General features: G+C 38.7%; 2 protein-coding genes across 3 annotated transcripts in view; one reads left to right on the top strand and one right to left on the bottom strand.

Annotated features, from left to right (window-relative positions):
* The window catches only part of LOC307168033 (snake venom 5'-nucleotidase-like), a 475,297-nt gene that overhangs the window by 103,133 nt on the left and 344,510 nt on the right, over positions 1-27,654 (top strand). The window lies entirely within an intron of this gene.
* The window catches only part of rngtt (RNA guanylyltransferase and 5'-phosphatase), a 127,309-nt gene continuing 99,833 nt past the window's right edge, over positions 179-27,654 (bottom strand). Inside the window, exons 13-16 of the mRNA XM_079887572.1 lie at positions 22,213-22,313; positions 10,867-10,933; positions 3,988-4,111; positions 179-1,579 (exon numbers count right to left, since the gene is read on the bottom strand). Coding sequence (XP_079743698.1) covers positions 1,425-1,579; positions 3,988-4,111; positions 10,867-10,933; positions 22,213-22,313 — 447 coding nt within the window. The 3' untranslated portion in view covers positions 179-1,424. The remainder of the gene's footprint in view (positions 1,580-3,987; positions 4,112-10,866; positions 10,934-22,212; positions 22,314-27,654) is intronic.

Raw genomic sequence — 27,654 nt, 5'->3', positions numbered from 1 at the left:
ATGTCCTTGCTATAGTAATAACAGTAAATTATGCAAAATGACAAGCAACTAACCTTAAACCAAACCCTTATATCATAAACTAAGTAGATGTTGTTGAATATTTCTCAGTGTAATCACACTGCAACAAGGACATAAGGAAGTTATTACATTACAAAGTCTACGAAGATTTTTGCCCTTTGATTAAAATGACCAGAGAAGTTTATTAATGACCAGAGACATTTATTAATGGGGTCAGTTTTGATTTCATGAAGGACTACGCTCTGCATTACCCGATATCACCCAGATGCTGCTTGTCTTCAGTCTCATCATGAGCGTTTTGAGGCATCATAAATCCATCAGAAGTGCAATATGTGCTGCAATCATGGCCTAATCACTTGAGCATGCAGATGAGCTCAACACAGCCTCATAGTGTCGCGTTTCTTCATTTGTCTTATGAATGTCAGGTGTGACTCACTCCTCCAGAGACGGGATAATGTCAGCTCTTCTCAGACGTGTGGATCTGCTCTTTGCACACCAGGTTTCAATATTGTAAACACTAGATGAGACGTGTGAGAGCAATAGAGAACGCCATCAACTTTAGCTGTGACAGATCAATTACGAGTGACAACCGCTGAGATGTTCACACATCCTTATAAATGACAAAAACAAGAATTGCGACAAATCCAATGATCTCGTATCATACGACCCAGAATCAATACGGACACGAGATACAACTGGTTTCAATCAGTTGTTTGAATTTCAACTGAGGCTATATATCATTTCTGACTGAGCAGGAACATCTTGTATGTAATGCATTGTATGTGAAGGTATTGGGAGCTGGCAATCTTTATTTTTGGATTTATTGCTTTAATATTTTTTTTTCTCCAAAACAACGAGCCAAAACATCCAGGAAAACTTAAATACACCTGGCATTATTTAAGAAACAAAACCTGAGAAAAAAGGGTTGGGGCGACATTTTCAAATGAGCAAAATGACATACAAAACACTCATGATCGTATGCTTTACTGATCAGTACTTAGAGTTACAGGTCTGGTGAGATTTCCACAGTGTTTTCAGTGTTTCAGGTCTGAATCTAGACAATCAAGCACACTTTACTGTTCTGTTCAGTAAAAAAAGCAGCTGCAGAACCAAAGAATGCAGAGAGAAGGAGCGCCTGTAACAAATACAGAACATAAAAAAGAAAAACAATGCAATTCATTTGAATTTTTATTCTTTTAAATAAGAACGTGCCTCGGCACTCAATGTTGAAACAAGCTCTCTCAACAGTGTCTTTAAATAGATCGTCAACATCATCAAGAAGTCAGGCCAAAAAACACAGCGCTCTGCAGGAGTCTCTCCTCTAGCGGCGCGGACCGGCAGAGCTGCGGAACATTTTGGGAATAAAAAAATATCAAACGGCTTGTGTCCCGCGGGATGACGCTGCGCTACTGCGGGATGCTGTGGTTGGCTCTCTTCGGGGGCGGGGGGGGCATCAGCTCGGAGTCGGCCGGGTGCTTGCGGGACTGCATCTGAGCGCACCGGTCCAGGAACTCGAAGAGAATCTCCTTCGTGACGGGGTGTTGGATGCTGTTGCACACAGCTGTGAGGACAACAGGACACAGGTGAGAACAACAAACCCATCCTGGGTCTTCAGCAGAGTTTGCTTCAAACAATCTCGCCAAGCAAGTGGAGTTGTCAACTTGTTCAAAGCTAGCTACAGACCTTATGCGCCAGAGAAACGAGGGCGCCGCCATCTTTAGCAGGGTTCCGGACTGCGACCAAAATGGTCGCATATGTGACCATTTTTTGAGAATGTGCGAGTTAAAATTGTATGTGGTCGCATTTGTGCGAGTGCATGGTCATGTAGCCTACTAAGTTAAATTCACGCATGAATTTTCCTGCATTGAACTTGTTTTAGCGGCCGCCAAAGTGAATTTTTGTCCTGCCAAAGTCTTATTTGATCGGTGAGTAATGTAGATGAACTGCTGCGATTGTGACAGGGCGCATGTTTAACTGAAAGAACGAGCAGAGAGAGAGAGAGAGAGAGAGAGAGAGAGAGAGAGACCCCGGACCCCACTCTCTCTCTCTTCGGAGCCAGGCGAAAGTGTAAACAAGACTTCACCGTCTCCAATCTAAGCGCTGTCTTGCTCTCTCTCCCTCGCACATATTAATCAAAATAAATCGACACGGTGGTAAAAGGTCGGAAGACCACAGTTTCATGTGGAGCATTTTTTTTTTCTTATGAATTACCGCTGGGTGTGAATTGTGCTAAATAAGTTGCCTTATCTTCTCTGAAAAGCGTTCCACACATTCAGCTGACATAAAACAACACTTTAATTAAACGAAAAAAACTATGAAGTGATGAAATGTTTTCTGTGTTGACACAAATCTTGGATGTCCATGTCCTAACTGCTGGGATAATCACACAGCGCGCACGACACGTCCAATTCGCGAACTAAAGACTCCTTTGAACCGATTCATTTTAATGAATGGTTAAAACAACTGATCTTTCCAACAGTGAACTCAGGAGACGTCTGAATCGGTGTATAACTAATCAGTAACACTTTACAATAAGGTTCTATTTATTACATAAAAAGTACAGTTTGCTTACTCAAGCTTAAGCTTTAAAATAAATAAAACCACTTGTTTTTTTGAAAAGCATATGACTACATTTTTCCACACAGTGCTATCAAGAATCGATAAAGATTGATAAAATCTTATCAATTCTCATCCCTATGTGAAGACAGTAAAATTATAATCAAACATTAAAGAACATGCATGTTTTTTTAATAGTCTTTTTGAGAGTTAAAAGATTAAAACATTTGGCTAACATGAGGTCTTGTGTCACTGTCAGTCTTTTTACATCAGTGCAAAACTAGGGTATGCAGATTAAGATCACTATTCATCAGCATGCATTGATTAATCCCATGGCATGTAGCAAAGAAAAAAAAGAAAAAAAAAGGTGCGACCAAATCATATGCTGGTGCGACCAAATGAGAAAGTTGGTAGCACCAGTGCAACCAGTGGAAAAGTTAGTCTGGAGCCCTGTTTAGAATATTGTCTTTTAACTTCCGTTTTTGCGGTCGCTCTGTATATTTCTATGGCGCTGCTGTCCAGGAGTAATTAGCTTTTGAAGTGGATTTACTTAATGTAAAGTTAACGAAAGTTATCATGAGGACTGTAATGTTTAAAGCAGATGACTTAACAAATGTCAGTCGACCGGGAAGATTTTAAAACGAGCCGTTCATTAATAAACACGCAGAATCGCTGTGAAAATACAGACCGGAAGTCAAAAGACAACGAGCGCAGCGCTGAAAAGGGGCGGAGCTACATAAGGTCTATAGGAATAATAACCTTTGGTTTAATGGTGCAAACATTACATCCAACTCTGATATCTTGCATGGCTTGCGAGTACATACAGTCAAACCAAAAATTATTCAGACACCAGATATCATTTTTGATATTGTTTTACTAGTGTGTGCCGGACACTATAGTTCATAGTGAGGAGAGCAAAATAAAGTAAACTGTGACATATTATACCCAAAAATTTTTCATACAGTGACTACCAGTAAAATTAATAAGAATTTGGGGCCAAAAATGATTCAGACAATTTGACCTGATCATGTGTTTTCATTAATTGCTAATGTGATCTTTTTACACACAGACTGAACAAAATGAAGCATTGCTTGGTAATTGTTTGAGCTAAACTGGTATTATCTAATTGTGTAGTTAAATTTAACAGCTGACAGATATTCAACATAATTCATCTGTGAGACAGTCTAACAGAAGGACGGCCAAAACCAGTCAAATATCAACTGATTCTTGTCATATTTTATTACCATTTTCTAAACTATAGCGAATAAACTGTGATAATGTGAAAAATGTTGAAGGTGTCTGAATACATGTTGTTTTGACTGTACTTCTAGCCTTAAGAGTATGGTCTCATCTAGTCCCCGACACAGAAACTGAGCTTGACTCTGGCTATAGTTTAACACATGTGGATCTTACCCATGGCTGTGTCATATGAGTTGGGGAAGCTCTTGTCAATCCTCTGCCGCATGAACACCCAGGTGTTATTGACGAACGTGCACTCGATTATTTTATTGTCGTACTGTTTCAGGTCCTTTGATATCTGGAGCAAAAAACAATTTTGAGAAAGAGATTACACACTTGCATCATTCAAACTGAAAAGCATTCTTGTAAACATATACAAACCACATTGTTGAAGAGTTAATATTTTATTGCATTAATATTTTACATTTTTTTTGTCATTTTATTCAAAGTGAAAGTAGAGAGATTAATAAAACCGTTTTTTCACCCAAGCCTTTGAGAAGATGGCATTAGCCGAAACCTCTGATTAACACATCCTCCTCCTGAAGCGCTACGGTTTACAGTTTAGCTTCAACAGCAATTAAAGGGGTGGTTGATTATGATTTCACTTTTCTAACATTAGTTAGTGTGTAATGTTTGTGTTTGAGCATAAACAACATCTGCAAAGTTACAACGCTCAAAGTTCAAAGCAAAGAGAGATTCTCTTTTACACAAATCGCTTAAGGACTACAACAAACGGCTAGAGAGTACAGGAAATATGCTAATCAATGACTTGAAGATAGTTAACTCCACATCAGCAACATCGGTTCATCAACTAACCATTCAGAAACGTCACTTGTGCGTATCTGTGTGAGGTAATCGAAGCTACTAACACACACACGCCCTTGAAGCTCCACCCTCTGTGCCGGGAGCAGCAGCTCATTTGCATTTAAAGGGACACACACAAAAACGCTCACCCTCAACACAAGTGATAATTTTAACATATAAATATATATATATAAAAAATAGTTTAGTTAGTTAGTTTAATTAGTTTATCACATGATTTCACACACACACACACACACACACACACACACACACACACACACACACACACACACACACACACACACACTGGGGACATCAGAGACTTATTTTACATCTTGTGAAAAGGGCATTATACCAGCCCTTTAAACACACCTGAACCAGCTAATCAAGGGCTTCGGGATCACAAGACACTTTCAGGAAGTTGTGTTGGGGCAAGTTGAGTCAAGCTTTGCAGGATGTCGAACCTCCAGGTGCAGGTTTGGACACCCCAGATTAATTCCATCTTGATTCATTACAAAGTCTTTTGACAGCATTGTTTGTCTGGTTTTCAACAGTGAATTTTGCGTAAAATAAGTGCTTCACTCGACTTCATTAAGTTGTATCGCATCTGTTAAAAAAGTTTACTTGTTGACCACTACAAGAGATGATGCAGGAGGAGAGGGAATCAGTGTCGGGACGGACACAAATCTCCAATCTCTCCGTCTCTGCAGCTCGCCTGCTAACCACCAAACAAATTGTTGACACTTTTTGTAGGTTGTAAAGTAACGGCCGACGCGTGATGTGTAATTACTGCCACAACACAGATGTCTCACTACATGACAGTTTCACAAAGGCCTTCAGAAAACAGGAGCGTGTTTGGCCCAAGTAAGCGAGAGAAAGGAATATCTCAAAGATAAAGAGACTCGATCCTCGGTAAAGCGTGGCAGGTTGGTGTGTGGAGGAGGACGTGAGCTGGCAGTAAAGCCGCCCCCTTCTGGGCCTGTTGGCATGATGGGATGAGTAAATATCCTCACCATCCAACAGTGAAGGGCATCTGTGAGCACAGAGGGGAAGCTGAACATTTCAGGACTGACATTCACACGCAACAATATTCAAAGATCGATTAACCTTTGGTGGTACGGTACCTTTTCTCGCATCAGACACGTCCTGCCTTGCCGTCGCTGAGAGAACGCAAACACGGGCAACTTAACAGTCTCCGGCTCGGCTTAACAGAGCCAAATATAATAGAGGCGTCTGGCCAAAGATTCAGTGCACGCTTTCACACCCCACACAACGGTGGCAGAGATCCAGGGATGTTGTTCGGCTTTCGTCTGGCACAGAACATGATGCTCCCGTTAGTTTTGGATGGGACCATCATGACACCCCGGTCACCCTCTAGAAGTCCTGGCAGGCATTTACACACACCACACGCTGCCGAAAGCAGCCGAATCCACTCCATCACAGCTAAAGCCTGCCAAACACCTTCGTGGTTTGTAATGATAGTACGGTAGTCGACAATACAAAAGTAAATCAATTTAATCAAAGTAACAGTCGGGGGCATCACAGCTCCTCCAACCACATTTTGGCAAATCATCATTACATTTTAAGAGTGCAGACAAAACACGGTTGCATCGACAACATGCAAATACTACGACTACTGCCTATTCATCACCCAATCAGGTGTGACTATCACACAATTAATATTCATGAGTCAAGCATTTTGATATGGTTCATATACCCTTTTTTAAGAGAACCAATAACTGTGACAAGATTGTTAAAACGATCTCTTTAAATAGCAGGTCCATTCGTGATGCAACTGCAGCTTCAGTTCAGATTTGCTCAGTCTAGTGGAAATCAAATTATTTGGGATGCTCTGCATCAGACTTGACTTGGACTCATGAACAAAACTCTATGCATAGGAGAAAAGGCTATTTTCTTGAAGCTGGGTGCCACAACTCGGATAAGGACTCTTTTGTGCACTTTTTTTCATGCATGATTATGCGGCCGTTTCAGTGGCGAGGCCAGAAATCCCCAACAGGGAGGACCGTGGTGGAAGAAAGTGGACCTCTATTCTCTGCCTCCTCTCAGATTTCATTATTGAGTGAAATTTGAATACAATGAATATTTCTTTAGCATTTATAAATGATATTTGCTTGTATTATACAACACAATGTACAGCTGCACAAATAAATGTACAATAAAGGCACAAATAAGTTCACTTTAATAGGTGTTGAAGGGTTAGTTCACCCAAAAATGAAAATTCTGTCAGTAATTACTCACCCTCATGTTGTTCCAACCCCGTAAGACATTCGTTCATCTTCAGAAGACAAATTAAGATATTTTTGATTAAATCTGAGAGCTGGATCACTCCTCCATAGGCTTCTAAGGGACTGAAACTTGCTGGCCCAGAAAATGTATTAAAGAGATCGTTAATATAGTCCAAGTGACTCCAGTGGCTCAATCTTAAGTTTATAAAGCGACGAGAATACTTTTTGTGCGCAAAAACAAACAAAAATAACGACTTTATTCCACTTTTCATTTCCTTCTCTCTGGGCCTCGAGTCTTTTCACGTAGTGTTTAAGCGTAGCGCGTCTGTGTTGCACGTCACCACGTAGGCTCACTATTGGCCGACGCTGGTCATGTGTGTTATGTGGTGACGTGCAACACAGACGCGCTACGCTTAAACACTACGTGAAAAGACTCGAGGCCCAGAGAGAAGGAAATGAAAAGTGGAATAAAGTCGTTATTTTTGTTTGTTTTTGCGCACAAAAAGTATTCTCGTCGCTTTATAAACTTAAGATTGAGCCACTGGAGTCACTTGGACTATATTAACGATCTCTTTAATACATTTTCTGGGCCAGCAAGTTTCAAAAATATCTTAATTTGTGTTCTGAAGATGAACGAAGGTCTTACGGGGTTGGAACAACATGAGGGTGAGTAATTACTGACAGAATTTTCATTTTTGGGTGAACTAACCCTTTAAACAGGGCTGTTCCCAGCATGCACCGCGGCATGAGTAAATCATGTGGTGTTGGCTGCAGCTCTGTCCTTAAAAATTGATTGTTGAATGTCAGTCTAAGGGTACGTTTACACGACAACGATACGCTTAAAACTGAGAAGTTTTTCCATTGAGTTTTCCATGAACAGACGACACCATTGTCAAAACGATCCCCATTCACACGGATCCACGAAAACGACTAAAAATGCTGTATTCTGCTGCCAGACCATTAAATGGCAATGAAACACTACAGACTGAACACGTAATACGCATGTGCGTGACGTCATCATCAAAACTTGCACTTTGAACTTTATGTTTTCAGGCTCCCAAAACGCCAATGTCGTGTAAACGAACGGCCAAAAATTTTTAGTTGAAAGCAGTGTCGTGTAAATAGCCCCTAAAGCCCTATTCGGACAGTAATTGTTTCTCATGTGGACGTTCGTAAAAAGAAATTAGCAATTCACCTCAGTGATAAAACTCATTCAATCAGATCCATGATGGAGGAGCAAGTTTTGTTTACAAGTCTTGTATTTTAGCTCAAAATAATGGATGTCATTTTAAAAACGTGGATATTAGCGGAAATAAAGTTAATACAGCCTCTTATTTGTAAATATTGGTTTATATATATATTTGCTGCCATAATAACGGCCCGTTTCAAATGTTTACATGCTCCTTTGAGCGGTGATGAAATATTGTTCTTGTAAATACTTTCTAGCTTTTCAGAAATAAAAGTGTAGGCTAGATATTTAAAATGCATCCAAATTACAGTGGAGCGCAACAGTTATCGTACGGTGGTCAGCAGTGGTCAAAAAGGATTTAAACAGGGAATTTTCAATTGATCTCTTCTTGTAAACTCAGAGATTCGGACAGCAATTAAATCTGTGTTGTAAACCTTGGTGTTTGTCAAAAAAACAGTAGGTGATTCGTCTGGGGATTTTTGTTTAGGTGGTGGGAGAAAAACACTGATATTCTGGATTCTGATGCCAATAAAATCACAGACTAGCCCCTGTACATGTTGAAAATACTATACGACCCCATGAGAAACAATTACCGCCAGAACAGGGCTATCGTGTGTGTTGAATGTTAAGGATGCTACGTGCTAACTTAGATACCTTGGTGTATTCTGTTCATCATCATTTCTTCTGCAGAGTCTCTTTACCCACAGCTCACAAGTAAAAATATTACGTGTTGTTACTCTGTGGTTTTCTTTTTGCATGATTATTTCGCTCAAACTGTGAAACAATTATTCGTCTGGATCAGTGGACAATGTAGCCAGCCGCAACTAATAGAAATTGTGGTCACGTTTACACACGTGAAATAAAAACACATTTTTTCAATCATATGAAATGACATGTATGTACATTATGAGCTATGATTAGTCTACAAATTTGATGAATTTCCAAACCATTAGTATATTCTTGCAGCTTGATTGACTGAGTGGACATTAAGTGGCCTCTTGTCTGGGTCATCTGTTTTCCTACAACACCAATAACTGCTTTCATGTCCTAGTCTATAAAAACTGCCCGTCCGTCTGTGGAAATTTCACCACACAACGCATGCTAAATAAACAGAATAATTTAATAAATGTTAAAGGAAGGTAGAGACACAGTCTTCAGCACATCGTACGTGGTTTAGAGTGAAGGAAACAAATCAGTTATGAATGAACAAATACCAGTTACCATAGTTACCCATTCATTTACTATTAAGTGTGCATTTTAGAGACAGTAAAAAAAAAAAAAAAAAGCCTAAATGTTGTTTAATGGGTTTCTTGCCAGGTGAAGAAAAAAAAAGAAAGTAGACTTGGATTTGAGACAAACACTTGAGATTTGTGAACATAGACATCTGACAAAATAATGGTCTTTATGTTAAGTTAAAGTTTATGGGAGAATCAACTCACAACTGATTCTAATAGAGTTGGCGTTAGCATGTTGTTAACTGTAATTTAACAACTATAAAAACATGCAAATATCAGGTGAAATAATCCTCGACATTTCTACACTAAATGAATGCTTTCATAATCAGTGCTTCTCTCACTCTCTCTCCTTTTTATTATTATTCAAGGAAAATACAGTCAAATGTGTCAGATTTAGCCAGGATGGCTAATTTTCATCTGTAGTCCTTGGGTAGGTTAACGCAAAAAGTAAAAATATTACAATATACAAATACAAAACTATTACACTAAGATCCCTATAAATGTTCACATTTTTGATTTGACAACAACCAATTTTTTTTTAATTTCTAGAGAAACCACAATGACTTATAAGATATTTTGAATCTTCTGAAAGTACTTCTTCACCCCTTGTACCAGCTCTTTTAATGTGTACTCCTTGAATATGGGTTGAGCAAAAATCTTAAAAACCTTCACTAAATCAGCTTATTGAATGAAGTGTTTCCAGTAGCTAAAGGCTTAAGAACTTGTCTATAGACAGTTTCATGAGACTTTAAGGGCTAGTTTACCCAAAACTCTGAAAATCCTTTACTCACCCTTATGTCACTCCAAACCCATAAGACTTTGGAAACACAAATTAAGGTCTTTTCAATTAAACCTGAAAGGTTTCTGTCCCTCCATTTGATAGTCCAGGTAACCAAAACGTAGACGATCCAAAAAGGTCACAAAGGCGTCATAAAAATTAGTCAATACTAAATTAAGTGGTTTAATCAGTCTTGTGATGTGCAAGAACCAATGAGGTTTGTTCTAGAGTGACACGCACAAGATTCCATGTTTACAAAATTTGATGAGCACTATGTATCCTTGTTGAGATGTGAATAAAAGCCTAAATTGAATCTGTCCATCATGTAACGTGATGGTATTTTTTGGATCTTCTAAGTTTTGGTTAACTTGACTTTCAATGGAGGGACAGAAACCTCTCAGGTTTAATTAAAAAGACCTTCATTTGTGTTTCGATTATTAACCAAAGTCTTACGGGTTTGAAATGTTCATTTTTGGATGAACCAAGAATAGGCTTACACGTTTCTGTACAATAAGTTCCATCTTTTACTGAGCTTGCCGCAGTGCATTCTGGGATTACCAGCTCCACTGAGGATATATGTGATGCATCTTAAAAAAAGCTGCTGTTTAAGTGGGCAGATCAGTGTTTCAGTAAAGACCTTGTGTGTGTGACACGATGTTCACCTGTCTGACTCGATTAATTAAAAGCACATCATGTAAAGAACACTTGAAAATGACACGACTATCTTTAGCAGCGCCTGTACTTGCGGTGGGAACGCTGAGAGGAGGAATTATCAAAGAAGCAAACCAATGTTTCTCTCACCTTCATTTGTGCAAAGGGCATGTCATAGCTCCCCACGTACAGGAGACCCACCATCTGCGGGATCAGCCTGGAGAAAGAGACAAAATAAAGATCTAAATTAAATTTCACATCCGGACAAGCAAGCATTGTGATATTCCCCAAGACAGCGTAACTCTGGGAAATAATAGCAGCTCTGCTATGGAGGATATCCTTCGATACTGCCATGTAATTATCTGGGCTTCATAATAAGTGCCTGGACTTTCACAGTCGGGATAAGGTTCCCAAATACAAAGACGCCGAGGGCTTTGTGATATGAGTGGGAATGTTCGGAAGGGAGTGTTTTTGAGGACAAGGATTTTAACATCAACATTGAAAATGACTTTGAATTAGATGACGATAAATGCAGCACTGGCCTGTAGGGGTGTGACGGTTAGCATATAACCGTGAGACCGACGGTTATAGTTGAACACCGTCATTACAACTCTATAACCGCCAAAACCGTGTTATTAAAATATTTTTTACAAACATTTTTTATCATAAAGAATGTTTAAATACTAATTAAAAACAATTGTTAACAGTCTGTGTTATTAATGGTCTACGTCGTTTCCAACTGTATTTGATTCTTTGCCAAGCGACCGCCAATCATTTGAGATAGAAATAAAAGCTATGATATAGCCTAGTGATGTGCCATCATGAGATTTATTAAACAAATGAAAAACATTTGCAATAATAAACATTAGCAATGAACATTTGCAATCGGGAGACATGGTTTTTACCACTTAATGAAGTTTTGTTTAGTAAATCGTCAGACATGATTTTTACCACTTCATTAAGTTTTGCTTTGTAGAAAGCATTTCTTTAAAGCGAATTTCGTTTTGTACAAATTGTATCTTAATTTTAATAAATGTTTCATCAACCAATTGCATGTATTTAATATAGGAGACAATATAACATTGAGGCTCCGATGCGCCGCGTTCACTTGCATTGCATTGCATTGTGAACTAGAGCGCATCTCATCGTAAATAAATGAAACTCAGCGTAGGCGTATGCCTCAAACATTAGCATTAAATATCTTTGCTGCATCCTTTCTAGAACAGACAAGGGCTTTCTTGCGGCTCGCATCAGCAAAGCATTGCATCGTCCATAGACCGCAAAACAATCAGCGGATGGCGGGCGGGTGCGGCTTTGAAATCTGGTCAAAAAACGTTGGTGCGGATGATGATGAGTTTCGTGATGCGGTTGCGGATGTACTAATACCCCATCCGCGTATCTCTATTGATAACAACATTGAACACTACACAAAAAATTAATTTTATTCAAACTAAGTTGTCCTGTAACAGACGAACGTCACGAACGAAGCAAGCATTTTGTGGAAAGCATGATACTTCTTTTTCAGGATTCTTTGTTAAATATACAGTTCGAAAGAACAAAATTGAAAACTTTGTAGCATTTTAAATATTGGTGAGAATATTAACATTTAGCTTTGTATATTAACAAACACACACAGATCGATTCATTAAACAGCTGGACTACTTTTGCCTCCCTGACCCATATTTGGACGGGGAACATTTTTTTTCTTCAAATGATCAATGATAAAAAATACAACAAAATAAGTCTGTTAATGTCTGTATACCACAATCACATGTAATATCTTTGAATTATCCTCCTTTTCTCAGCCAATATTAATCTGCATATTGAACAGCCATAATAAACCTCAACTGAATGACCACATCATATCTGACATCTCATCTGAAAGCTGACAGTCTACTCTAAATGATTAATCTGACTGAAAAATGAATAAATGAGGACCGGAAATGGATTCAGAATTAGAATCAATGATCATTGCAAGTGTTTTCTTTGTCTTTAATTTCCCCCCAAACAGACTGTAGGACTCTGCAGGCCTGTCCTCTCATCACCGGCGGTCTATAATGGTCCCAGCTGTTCACACGCACACGCCCACTAAAATGTGTTACCATCCAAAATAGTAGTAAATCAACGGGGAGGAGACCGGATCCAAACCCTGACACTGAGGGCAAAAGAGCTGCCTGCCAGTCAAGCTAATGGTGCGGTATATTTGGAGCATCCCGAAACACCGAGACTGTTTTTAGCTTCTGTTACTGAGCGCTTGTTTTGTCCCTTTGAAATGCAGATCACCTCACGGCTTTTAGTCAAATAATGAAACTCAATGTAGTTGTTTACATGGCCATTGGAAATCAACTTCAGTGTGAACCAGACCTCAACATCAAGCGACTGATTGTCCACAAAGGCTCATCCGGCTGGTGTGTGTGTGTGTGTGTGTGTGTGTGTGTGTGTGTGTGTGTTTGACGTCCTCGGCCTCTCTCTGCTCTTTCAGCAGGTGTACTTCACACTGGTGTGTCATTACTGTTTCCAGAAATGGTGTAGCAATCTGTGAACTGCTGAAATGTGCATTTTTTTTCTCTTCCTATAATAATTAAGACCATCAAGCTCAACCATCTGTTGACTGCTCAATAAAGAAATCATTTAGGAGTATCTGGTTGTCTTTATCACTTGATGATAATGTTTCAGAGGAAATTCTGTGAAATGTGTTCATGAAACACTGACATCAACAGACTGGATGAACTAGAAATCAATCTGTGAAACTGCCGGATCACAAACTTAAAGCCCTGTTCACACTGACAGTGATTAAACGGTTACCACGGTATCCAACCCTATCAGTCGCCAGATCACTCTGCAATATCATTGGTCGTTGCTGTAGTGTGTTACCGCTCATTTGCATGAGGACAAATAAGAGCGTCCTCAATAAAGAAAACGAGAAAACCTGTTCAAAACACATACCAAGTTCTTATGAATGTACTCTCTGTATTCAAGTTGGGTTCGTATGGCTTCCTCAAAAAGTAAATAAATAAACAGTTTAAATTGAATGATTTTTCATGTTCATGTGAACATTGAACTCGTATGTATGAGTACATACTCATAGTATAATTCATCTTAGATTTGAATCACTATTTCCTAAAAAATTAATTATTCCATTATACTTTGGGAATGGCACCCAAGGACATTATATAACCTGAAGTAACCTTGTCATAAACACATAAAATTATCTGAAATATTAAGAGACTTATTGACCTTGGCACACAGTCATGAGGGTCTACAGGTTTCCTCACTATATCTATTTTTTTTCTACACCACATGACTTTTAATACATGAATAAGCAGTTTTGTTAATATATATTTCTAAGTAATACTAGAAGATTATGGCAAACTACTTAAAGGTGCAGTAAGCGATTTCTGAGAATCATTGTTGAACACTGTTGATATTTGAAATCAACCCAAACAAACACGCCCCTCCCTTCATCCAAAATGCACGAACGAGCACTGCAAATGACTCTTTTATCATAGCAAAAGCAGAGCAAAATAATGTTTGGATTATGAACAAATGAACGACAAGGAAGCACAAAAAATGAACAGAGTATGTACAAGCAAGAGTTCGACTCAGAACCAAATATCAACCTGTTTTCATGCCTTCCTGCTTCAGTCTCAACAGCGCTGGAAAGCTTTTCTAATATTAACACGGGTCCTAAAGCTCTTGCCTGATCATAACCCTTTATTTTCCAGTGATATTCCTCTGAGCTTTTCTCTTTCGTAATGTCTCTCAGCCATCTAAAGTCTTTCTTCAAATCTCCCTCCCTATCCTCCCATAATGAGTGGACACGGCCCCTACTGCTGATTGGCTCACTCTCTCTCCTCCCATAATGAGTGGACACGGCCCCTACTGCTGATTGGCTCACTCTCCTCCCATAATGAGTGGACACGGCCCCTACTGCTGATTGGCTCACTCTCTCTCCTCCAATAATGAGTGGACACGGCCCCTACTGCTGATTGTCTCTCTCTCCTCCCATAATGAGTGGACACGCCCCCTACGGCTGATTGGCTCACTCTCTCTCCTCCCATCATGAGCGGACACACCCCCTACTGCTGATTGGCTCACTCTCTCTCCTCCCATAATGAATGGACACGGCCCCTACTGCTGATTGTCTCTCTCTCCTCCCATAATGAGTGGACACGCCCCCTATGGCTGATTGGCTCACTCTCTCTCCTCCCATCATGAGCGGACACACCCCCTACTGCTGATTGGCTCACTCTCTCTCCTCCCATAATGAGTGGACACGGCCCCTACTGCTGATTGTCTCTCTCTCCTCCCATAATGAGTGGACACGCCCCCTACGGCTGATTGGCTCACTCTCTCTCCTCCCATCATGAGCGGATACGCCCCCTACTGCTGATTGGCTCACTCTCTCTCCTCCCATCATGAGTGGACATGCCCCCTACTGCTGATTGGCTCACTCTCTCTCCTCCCATAATGAGTGGACACACCCCCTACTGCTGATTGGCTCACTCTCTCTCCTCCCATCATGAGTGGACACGCCCCCTACTGCTGATTGTCTCTCTCTCAAAAATCACTTACTGCACCTTTAAGGTTGCCCTCAATATATCAGGATAGTTGTACCATCCTGATTTTTTTTACAGAAATTAAAAACAGATGTTTATGATAGTAAAGGTGAATTAAAGTTATTAAAGGTATGAATAAATAAATTGGAAAAAAGTCAAATAGTCTAAATTGCCCAGTCTCTTGCAGAATGCAAAATGGACAAGTCAGACAAGTACAGTCTGCATGGGATCCTTGTCAGAGAATGGAGAATGGAGGGTAGCCAAGCTGAAAATGGGACGATATTTCACCTTTTAACAAGTCCAGGACTCCAAAGGAGAGTGTTAGAGTGTTGGCATGTTTCAACTTTAGCCGTGTGACAGAAAAGTCCTGATGTCTTGTCATAGAAAGCCTTTGGAAGAACTTGAAAACACCAAATCGCTCAATGCTAAAAGTTTGAATGGTTGTGAACAAAATCTTCTCTGCTTGGTCAATGACATATGGAAAATCTAATATCTTCTGATGTTTTGCAATGTGTGGTTCTAGCAGTCTTGCAGAATTCCCTCTCTCCACTGAAACTGAACTGGAAACTCAGCTTTTTTACTGTAGAAATACAAGGTCAGTGGAGATGTCACTGCTGTATTTCACGCATGTATAGCATCAACTCAAAAGACTCAAAGTTTAGCTCCTTTTTACATTACAGAGTCTGTAAATTCAACAGGAGAAGGTTTGAGTTTACGTTACCCTTTCAGGTTTAGAGGCAACAAAGACTTTTTAAAGTCTACTAGACCATTGAGACATGCTCTGAAAGAATTCTTTCTGCTGCTTTTAAAACACATGAAGCGTGTTTGTGGAGCGGATAGACTAATGAAATGTTTATCTGTTTTCAAAACACACAAATTCATTTCCTTAAAAATTGTACCAAATGAACCCAAGGTGCTCTCATTACCACTCTCCAGCATTCAGTGCCGTCTACGCAAAGAATCAGGGGTTCTTGTGTTATTTTACCCATCTCATTTCAAAGCTCTCTGCAAATATAGAGGGCATGGTGAGAGGGAAAAACACTCACAGATAAAGAGAGAGAGATCTGTGTGTGTGGGAGGAGAGTGGAGATGTCATCTTTCTCAGTTTCCTGGCAGGGAAGTAACCCCGCTAATAACCTCATTGCTCGCTGGCACATCTGCTGTGGGAAAGACAGGACTCTGTGATGCTTCCTCGACACACACTGCCCATTGGCTTTCTCAATATATATATATATATATATTTAACATACACGCTGGACAAAAAGGAAAGAAAAGAAAAAACTTGGGAAAACTTAAACATGTTAATCAAAGCTTAGAGCAAATTATCCACTGGGGTAAAATCCTAATGATGCAGTTATTGGTCATCAGAATCAAGTTGAAATTGGGCTTTTTCTTTCGAGTTAGCCTAAGTCTTTCTTGTGAAGCGAGGAGGAGCTTATTGTGATATTATTTATATGCGGTGCCTAAGCGTTGTTTACAGGTGCTGGACTCTGTTTATCATGAAGCATTAAGGTTTATTACTAATGCAAAAGCCATTACCATTATTGTTTACTGTAGTCTCGGGTTGGACGGCCTGCGTTGTCATCTCGTAGACTCAAGCACTGGTGCATATTTATTTATAAAATGATTCTGGGTTTGCTTCCCTCTTATTCACAGCAGTACACCATTCAAAAAGGTGTAAAGAACTCTTGGTTTTATACATATCCTGAAAGTCCACACACATATAGGTCAAAGGGTGTTTAGTTATGCTCCGTTTGATTGGAACCAGTTCAGATGAATTATGCTTTAAAGAGTTGGTCTCTCTAAATTAATTTATGTATATCTGAAATGAATTGGTTTTTGGATTTACCTGATTGTAATAGTTTTGAGTGACATGTGTACATGTTGAATATGTAAAATAATGTGTTTGTTTATGTTCAAATATTTTTTTATTAAGTGTGGTGCCTCTGTCTTGGCTCATGTAAAAAAGATTTTAAATCTCAAGACTTTTATTTCCTGGTTAAATAAAAATAAGTAAATAAATAAATAAATAATCACCAGTGGCTATTCAGTTCGCTTACATGACTCTTATCATCATTATTATTATTTTGGTCATGCTTTAGATTAGGGTCCAATTCTCACTATTAACTATGACTTTTGCCTCAATAAACTCCTAATTACTGCTGCTTAATAGTTAGTAAGGTAGTTGTTAAGTTTAGGTAGTGGGTGGATGTAGAATATGCTCACGCAGAATAAAGCATTAATATGTGCTTTATAAGAACTAACATCCTAGTAATATGCATGCTAATAAGCAACTAGTTAATAGTGAGAATTGGACTCTAAAACTAAAGGTGTTACCATTATTTTTATTTTATAAGAGCATAGATATTTTCTAGTTTGAAACACTTTTGCAAGCTGCCTTATAAATCCATCTTTGCCCCAAGAGTCAAGACTCCATTCATGCGTTCTGTCTGATCTATTTTTAAGTTTTGCTTTACGTATACATGCGTCAGACGAACGTCTTTCCCCATAGCTTCTTGCTATTTTCTTTTTTTTGGAGTTTATAAAATGGCTTGTCTTTTAATAATGCGCAGGGCATCCATGTCAGTTTTTACGGCAACAGACCAATGAGAAGAGTGTGGGGGCGGGACACTGAGTATACAGTAACAACTGTGCATTTGCCTCAGGGGTTAGAAACTACATTTCTGGTGTGTTTGAGCAGAAACAGCATTTTAAGTTCTAGCCTCCTTTCCAGATGGTTAATGTGAAATAAAAGAAAGCGTAATAACATTCTTTTTAAAGGAAAGCTATATCCTTGAATACACAGATGCAGATCTTAAGGCATCTAAACTCGACAAAAGTGTAAAAATAAGATTGATATTTGACATCATCTCATTCCTGGTGCAGAATCTGGCGCTGGACAGGTGAACTCTTAACCTCAGACTGAGAGAGCATGATGGAAAGCACACAGAGCATGCTTTTGCATTATACTGCATACATTTTTTATTGTTTTTCTATTTAAAAATTTGGCAAAGTAACACAGCAAATGGCCGCTGAGGTTCTCTGCGTTCGGTGCATACAGTTAGTATGTGTAAAAACTTGCAGTTTGCATTTAGAGTCTGGATTTAGTGTCCTATCCGCAGACAGCATTTTCTTATCTGTAAGATTATAAATTAACCTTTTCTTTATAACTGCAAAGCTTAATGTAAAATTCTGTTACACACTAGACAAATTACCATCAATAAGCTTCAAAAATGTTATTTCAAAGACAAAATTAAGCTTCCTTAAAACAGGCTCCTATGGGCAAGAAAAACCTTATCATAAAAATAGTTTATTTTGCTGTGGATTATGGTGTTATTGTTTTGGGAGAGACAAGGGAGGCATGAGAGAAATTGGAAGTGGGATTTTTAAGCATGAAATGATGCCATGAAAATTTATCACGGTTGAAGGAAATTAATATTGTTTCTCTAACATTCTGGAAATCGTTTTGTTGTTTATGGTTTTCGTTCCTTGAACTGTTCTGAATTTGCCTGCAGCAATGTCTTAATAGTAATATGCCATAATAATATCTTAATTATGGACAGTTGGTGATGTCAAGTCTGGTTTCTAAAGCATGTCCCGAGACCCCGGTGATCTGTTCCAGTCCACTGCACTGCTTAGTGTACCTACCTCAAGGCAGAACTTCACATGCAAGGATTATCCAATTCCAATACCAAAACACAAACAAGCATTACAATATATGAATGAACCTCATGAAAACAAGTTCTAGTCAAGTTTAAAAATATATAGTATTATTATTATGTTTACATTTTACCAACGCATTGCATCCAGATCTTTCTTTGAGTTTGCTTGTAACACTCATTGTTAATGATAAGATTTCCATTACTGCAATAAAAATGTTGTGTCCCTATTATGGCTTTCCGAATATTACCTGTCATGCAGTGTGTAATAGAGCTGTTTGTGAATGTAAGTAAGTAAGTAAGTAAAGTTTATTTCTAAAGCGCTTTTCACAGATAAAATCACAGTGCTGTACACGAGAAAGGTAAAACAAAACAATATAAAAAAATGTATATACATATGTAAAATCAAAGTGACACTAGTGAAAACCCATCAACCAAAAGCTTTCTTAAATAAACAAGTCTTCAGATCTTTTTTAAAAGAGTCAACAGAGTCTGCCAGACGCAGAGACAGGGGCAGGGCGTTAAACAGTCTGGGGGCAACAGACTGAAAAGACAGGTCCCCTCGGGTCTTATAACGAGTCTTGGGGACCATAAGCAGGTTCTGGCCAGAGGACCGAAGAGTGCGGCTAGAGGAATACGGGGTCAAAAGGTCCTTGATGTACTGTGGGGCCTGACTGTTTAAGAACCCTGAAAGTCAGCACTAAAATCTTAAAATCAATCCTGAATTTTACAGGGAGCCAATGGAGAGCCAACAAAACGGGAGTGATATGAGACCTTCTGGGGGCACCAGTTAGAAGTCTAGCAGCAGAATTTTGAACCATTTGCAGTTTGTTCAGAGCTGACTTATTCAAGAAGGTAAAGACAGAGTTGCAATAATCAAGTCTAGTTGATATAAAAGCATGAATAATAATTTCCAGATCCTTCTTTGACAACATTTTGCGTATTTTAGAGATATTCCTAAGGTGATAAAAGCAGTTTCGGACAAGCTGTTTTGAGTGTATCTCTATAGACATGGCCTGGTCAAACACAACCCCCAGGTTTCTGAGGCTGGATGTGACAGAGGAGCCAAGAGAGCCAAGGTGCTGTTTGATCAGCGAGATCTTGTGGTCTGGAGCAAAGATCAGTGTTTCAGTCTTACTTGCATTTATCTGCAAAAAGTTAGTGGCCAGCCAGTCTTTGATGGAGGACACACACTCTAAGAACAGTGACAAACGATGGAACTCAGCATCATTGAAAGAACAGTACAACTGGACATCATCGGCATAGAGATGATACGATACATCCTTAAAACAACCCATAATATGACCAAGTGGCAAAATGTACAGTAAAAACCAAATAGGGCCCAAAACTGACCCTTGTGCCACTCCGCAGGACAAATTGGTCACATCTGACTGTACATTGTTTATAGCAACATTAAAGGTTCTGTCATGAATATAGGAAGAGAACCACTTGAGGACAGATCCAGATAGTCCCATCTCATTATGAAGCCGGTTGATCAGTATACTGTGGTCTACCTTGTCAAAAGCAGAAGTCAAATCCAATGTAAACGGTCTGCAAAGTTGTAAAGTCAAAAGTGCACGATAAATAAAGTTATTGCCTACCAAATAAAGAATCGACTCTGAACCGCCAATACGAGTCATCAGGAATTTCAGTCTCATTTCTGTGACTTGCATATGTAACGCGGTAACACATTAGCATAATGCTCGCCTATGGTCTTCGTTGGCTGCCCGCTAACAACGTCTGCGTTGACCCTCGAACACCGCAGCTGGTTCATGTTGTGTTCATGTCGAGAAGACACTGTTTTCTGCACTGAAAGCTAATTCTCTTTGTAAAGACTTCCAGAGGATGAGGATGTGAAGAGTCTGTTGAAATGACCACAGCGATACAACAGCAGGAAAACCTTCTGCCGACTGATCTAAATGAGATTTACAAAATGCTTATCCATTAAAAATGGAAAGTTCCCACTTAATTTGGACCAACTTGCTCCTCAAAATCAAAACCTGTAAGTATGTTTAATTATTGATGTTTATATTTTCTACCAGGTGTTCAAAATACTAGTTTTGTGTTTTATATTATGTACGTTTCCGGCTAACTGGCTAACTCACATTATTACTGTCTTACTGAAATACTTCTGCTAATCAGCTGTGGGCCACTATTACCTAAAACTGTCTATTAATGCAGATTATCTGTCGTTCTTACTACTCTGACCAATCAGAGCAGAGCAGACCAATCACAACAGACTGGGCCATCTGACCAATCACAACAGACTGGATCATCTGACCAATCAGAGCAGAGCAGACCAATCACAACAGACTGGGCCATCTGACCAATCACAACAGACTGGATCATCTGACCAATCAGAGCAGAGTAGACCAATCACAACAGACTGGGCCATCTGACCAATCACAACAGACTGGATCATCTGACCAATCAGAGCAGAGTAGACCAATCACAACAGACTGGATCATCTGACCAATCAGAGCAGAGCAGGCTCACGGAAAGAAGGGGTTTAGAGAGACTGATTCATCCATTGAGTTGTTTGAGAGTCATTGAAAAAGTGTTGTAAGAGACTCCAAAACAAAATTAGGAGCCTTTAAAATGGTATAATAGAGGCACTTCAAAATCAGCTTGTAAATCAAAATATAAATATATTGTTATTTCAAAATTACAGTGTCGTGCATTTGTGGGAAATAAAAAACTCATTCTACCGCAAAATTTGTTGTTGTTTTTTCTTTCAAATTTTTGGAGTGAAATATAAGCTGGACAAGTTCTTCACAGGATTTACACACGAGGAAACAAAAACAGTGGCTTTGTTTGTGCAGAAGCGTCAGCGCTCTTCCTCTGGATCGCCTGCATTTTAAAGATAAGCTCATTTGAGGACAGTAATGCCTGGAGTCTGGACAGATGGACCGAGAGAAGCGTAAAAGAGGAACGCTAGAGAACTCACACTTTATGAGAGAAATGTCAAGGCGCACATTATCAAAGTCACCAGTCTGTTCAGGAACGGGCCTCACAAATCACACTTTGGCGCATATTATGTTCCCAAAAGTGGCGACTCGAAAAGTTGCTAACGCTAACCGCCTGCGTGTGACTTTCATAATCGCTCCACACATCACAGAGACAAAGACAGCACACATGAGAAATCCTCCAGAAATACACGCGTGGCCTGGACGTCTCCGTCTCCGTGCGAGTTGTGGGAAGGTTTGTACGGATGTGTTGTGATGTTTGGCATTGATTGGCGCGTAGTGAATGCAGTTGCCATGGCGACGGTGACTCACCCCTCGCCGCCGACTTTGGTGATCTTGAGTCTGAAGTCGACAGAGTTGTGGCTGGGCGGCTTCCACTTCAGGATGTCATCACATCTGCCCGGCTTATATTTCTACAGGGAAAACCACAAGCACAGACCAACTCACTTTATGACATAAACCAAACAATGCTGAGGGGAAAAAATATCACTCCTTTATTATCTATAAAGAAAAGTTATGTTACATATTATCAACAGCAGCGCATCACAAATTCCCTCCTGAAAAACAAAACAGCCACATATATTGACTTCATAACCAAAATTTTTATCAACTATTTCCAAAGCGTGAGTTTCCTATGTAGGCAACATGTTAATAACCCCATAAAGACGACTGTCTCGTATTTAACACACAGGCCTCTAACCTTCTGTAGTCGATCGACAGTTTCAGTTTAGCGTTCCCCTTCAGCTCGTGCTTCACTTGTCTCTTTACTGATTTTTATCAAGTAAACGTAAGAATTACTTTGATATTGTTAGTGATATTTCAACATGAACATTTACTGGACTGCAGAAACTTAGCATTACTCGATTATCCATACAGAATTTTGCAAAAATTGAGTGATTATCAAGAATGATCCATCAGTCTTATGAGGAACGTTTATTTGTTCATCTCTCATTGTATTGCATTGCATTATGTTTCCCTCTCTCACATAAAAAAGCAAAGAAAAACAAAACAACAGCACTTTGATCATAAAACTAAGCATTTAAATATCTTACAAAGACCTGTTATTGGCAGATATAGAGTGACAGCTGATATTTACTTGTATTTTATCTGCTATACTGCTGTAAAGATCTCACAGATTTACATGACAAGCATCAGAATTTCATCTTTGCTCAGTTTTGGCCTCTGAATAAAACTGAGGGGTTTTGTCTCCTCATTCTCATACTATACGAGCCATAAAAGCCTCAATAAACTGTTCATTCCACTTCCAATGTTTAATCTTCTCACTATGATTTCATATGTCAGGCATTAAAGGGTTAAGGTGTGTTCAAAGGCCGGCAGATCTTGTGTGATTCGTCAGACATTTTCGTTTAGTTTTATTTGGTGTGAAAAGGTCATTAAATACTCAAATCTACTGTAGGAAGCGGCACATGCATCTTTATATGTACATTATGTAGAATGTAATGCATCAAGCTATCTGAAAAACACATAGTTGGGTTTTTTTTTTTCACCCAAGACATTTTTTTCACCCGAAAAAGAAAATTCAGTCTTCATCCCCCCCCCCCCCCCTCACAACACATATGAAGATATTTTTAATGAAACCTTAGAGATTTAAGTCCATCCATTGAAAGTACATTTGTAGCAACATGAGGGTGAGTATTTTTGGGTGACCTATCTCTTTAAGAGATTGTGAAGTATGACAAAAGTACAGTGTGTGCAAGTTTTGTAACTGAGCCATTTTGCTGACGGAGATAGTTATGTTATGGTGAGAAATTTAGCCCTGTCTTTACATTGTTTATTTAGCATTTTCACTACTCTGCTACAATATTTCCTGTCCATCTTTCTAGATTTGAGTTATCTGGTGTAAGCCTGGTGGGCTACACAAGTGTACAGAGGGTTAGTGCATCTAGATCGATCAGTAAACATTTGACGAGATGTAAATGAGATGTGACGGGGTTAATAGAGCTCTAATCGCAGTAAAACAGCAGTTCTGTCTTGAGGAAGACTTGCTCTCTGTACACTGTATGTGAGCGTGGCATTATACAGCCATTGCAAACAAACACACATATACATGCTGTCTTTCAGTATAAATGGGCACATGTAACCTTAATATTATTGCCTCAAAACATTAGATCTGGGAGGTTTTAGATGACTTTGTGTCTGTGTCTCTGAACTAATAAAACTGAAGTGAACTCATGTCTCACTTAATTGAAAACAACAATTAACAATTTTAATGAACAATCAACAGAGAAATTATGCTTTTTTTTTTTTAAGAAAGAGGTAATAATAACAAGACAACACGTCTTTCGAATAAGTAGTCATTGCTAGCTGTACTCAAATGAACTGCTCAAAAACAGCTGAAACGCGCTATAAAAAAAACTGAATTCTGTCAAGTTATTATCTTATTACTATACATTTAAAGCACTTTATATATTTCGCTGTCTTAAGCTAATGTTTTGTCTTTCAGCTACTCAATAATCCTGCAAATTTTGTCATTACAAACCCTTGAGATCAAACTTTTTTCCATTCGCAAAGACCAGGCAATCAGGATGTGCGGGCTTTAATCCGGCACCCAGAACTCATTCGCATTCATGTTTACATTTACATTTAAATTACAGTCCTTCATTTAGCAGACACTTCTATCCAAAGATCCTCACACTGAGGTAAGCTGCAAAAAGACTTAAACAAGTTTTCCAGTCCCAGGTGTGTTTAACTATTATGTACATTCGTCAAAAATAAGTACAATGTACATATTGTGCTCATGTTGTATTGCAAAACACTTTTGCTGCTGTTGAGGTGGGACACGGGTGAGTTTAGACACAAGTTTGGTGGTATGGGTTGGTTTAAGGGTTTAAGGGATGTAAGGGAAGGTCAATAGTGTAATTATAAATGCAACTACATTAATTAATTACAGATGTAATTACATACAATACAAAAGTTTGGTTACACTTTATTTTAAGGTGTCGTTACAGTGTAATTATATATTTAAGTACTGAGTAATATTAAAGGGACTGTGTGTAACTTTTTAGGTATTTTATTATCTAAAATCAATTTTTTTATTAATAAATATGCCCTCAATGATGTACAAATACCTATGCCAATGATCAGACTAATCCTCGTAAACGAAGAATTTATTATCTTTATACACATGGGACGGGTAAGTCCACGGAGGCTTCCATGTAGTTTCGCCATCTTGAAAAACTATAATAGCAGAGAGGGACAAAAAGTACTAGGCCAACGCGTTTGCACAACGCGTTTCGTTCAGAACCAGCGTCACGTGACTGAAACCAGCAGAAGCGGAGGAGCAGAGCAGTGAGAGGCGCTTGTCACTGCCCCGGCAAGTTTAAAAGGCTGCACTGTTATTTATACACCGTTCATTCATACATACATATGAGTCACAGGATAAGGAGTCCTCGTCGTCGAAAAAAGTCCAAAATAGACCGTAAAAGGAAACGTGACCGGAGATTACAAAAACAAGGGTTAATGTCGGGATAGCTAATGCAGGAGAAAGCTTTCAAAAGAGACGCTGAAGTTTCCTGCTTTCTTCTCGACAGGTAAGTCAATGTTACGTTCTTAATTACAAGCTTTTTTTTCATTGCTTGGTTGTATACTTTATTAAATAGACAGAAGAACATTTATAGTAAAAGTTAAACAGGCTCTTTGATGAATAGCAGCTATTGAGTAAAGTAACATTAGAGAAGCTTTTTATTATATAGACAGAAAAAAAACTATATAAGTTTTTTATTATATTGAGAAGTACTTTATTATATAGACAGAAGAACATTTATAGTAAAAGTTAAACAGGCTCTTTGATGAATAGCAGCTATTGAGTAAAGTAACATTAGAGAAAGGCTCTGATGATGATGATATCTAACAATGCAAGTACTTCAAAAAATATAACGAGTAAAGAAGGCTTTATTACTACCTTATTTAATGTTTTTCACAGTCAGTAATTCATACTGTAACTTTCTTTTTTCGTTGTTTCAAGTTTCAGTTTGTTTTAAATAACAAACCTGTTCACCCGAAGAAAAACTCGAAGTGCTATTATAAGACATCCTGTCATAGCTTTTTGGTACATAACGGCTACCGTAGATGCAACGCGCATTTGAAAAAGTGAGGCGCTGGAGAGCATTATTCGTTTGAATGCAAAATATAATTTCACCACTAGATGGGAGAAATTCCTACTTACAGTCCCTTTAAGCAACTACATGTACTTACTATAGGGTTAGGGTAGGATTAGGATTTGGTTGAGGGTTAGTTGCATGTAATTATGCATAATTTACTGTTATTACTATGGTAAGGTCATGTAACATATGTAACAAGGACACTGTAAAATAAAGTGTTACCAAAAGTTTTTTTTCTTTTTAAATGCAAGTACAATTTAAAAACATGTATGTGCGTGTATTTTTGGCATGTGACTATGAGAACATTCACTATACATTCATGTCAACGTTCTGGACGTGATGAATCAAATCTGGAGAAACCGAAGAGTGGGAAGACAGAAATGAGGCGTTGAAACCGATGCGTTGCCAGGAAACACGCTCTGAGCCAGCAGGACTGCTACATGCGAACGGCTCAGGGAAAGATTGGGGATGAAAGTACAGTTGTTACGGGTCAGAGTATCTAAACAACCTTCTCACTTTCCCACTGCAATAATCAAAGCTGTTTCCCAGCGGCGACAGTAATGATGAAGAGAGGATCCAAACACCAGTTCATGAACTGTAAGAGCATCAGCTCAGGCGAATAAAACCACATCGCCAACCAGTGACTTCTTGTAATAACAGCAAACATGCGGGCATTGCATTTCTAATCAGCCTGAAAACAACTTTATAAAATGAATAATGCTGATTCATTCTGATAAATACAGGATTCCAGACACACAAAAAATACAATTTAGCAACTTTTTTTTTTTTTTGAGGATTTAAGAGCACAAGTTTTGTTAAAACAGCTGTAAAGCTGTTTATATCATAATTGTTGTGTGTGTTATTTTAGGTACACAAATCCACAAAAATAATGTTAACACTCATAATGTTTGTCTTGGGGATACACTAATGCATATCTTAACGTTTACAGATTGGCCTCAATAACTTCTCATTGAATATCAGAAATTCCTTTCTTTCTTTTAGTTTTTTAGAGAGACAAGTGGGAATTTTATTCTTTCATCAACATTATGTCACAAATGTCAATAGAGTTAACTTGTAATGATCCCAGAACATTAATTTAACCAGCGTTCTATTTCTTTGGCTCCAGGCCAGCAGAGGGCACTACTGACTTACCTGACATTATAGCCTTGACTTAAGGAGGCTATTAAGGAGGCAGGAGTTGTAATTAACAAACTGACGAATCAGTCACCAAATGAGATTGAACGCAATGATAAACACAAGTATACTTCTGATTTAATTAATTAACAACAGCATATGGAAAAAACAGCTTTACACTTAAAGGTGCTGTATGTAACTTTTTACATTTAGTCATTTAGCAGACGCTTTTGTCCAAAGCGACTTACAAATTAGGACTAATTTAAGCGAGTCATCGTGAAGAGGCAAAAACAACGCAAGAAGTGCTCAAAATACGAAGTTCAGACATTGTTCAGAGCAGCATAAGCCCGATAAGGGAGGATTAAAGGGAAAGGAAAGAAAATTATTATTATTATTTTTGTAATTTTTTTGACTGTACTAAAGCACAAAACTGCCACAATATGTTTGCAGATATTTAGGAAACATTTAAGTTCAAATACTTCGAATGACCTGGAATACT

The sequence above is a fragment of the Squalius cephalus genome (assembly GCF_949319135.1).
Source record: "Squalius cephalus genome assembly, chromosome: 12".
Taxonomy (NCBI): Eukaryota; Metazoa; Chordata; class Actinopteri; order Cypriniformes; family Leuciscidae; genus Squalius; species Squalius cephalus.
This window is presented reverse-complemented; position numbering and strand designations above follow the sequence as displayed.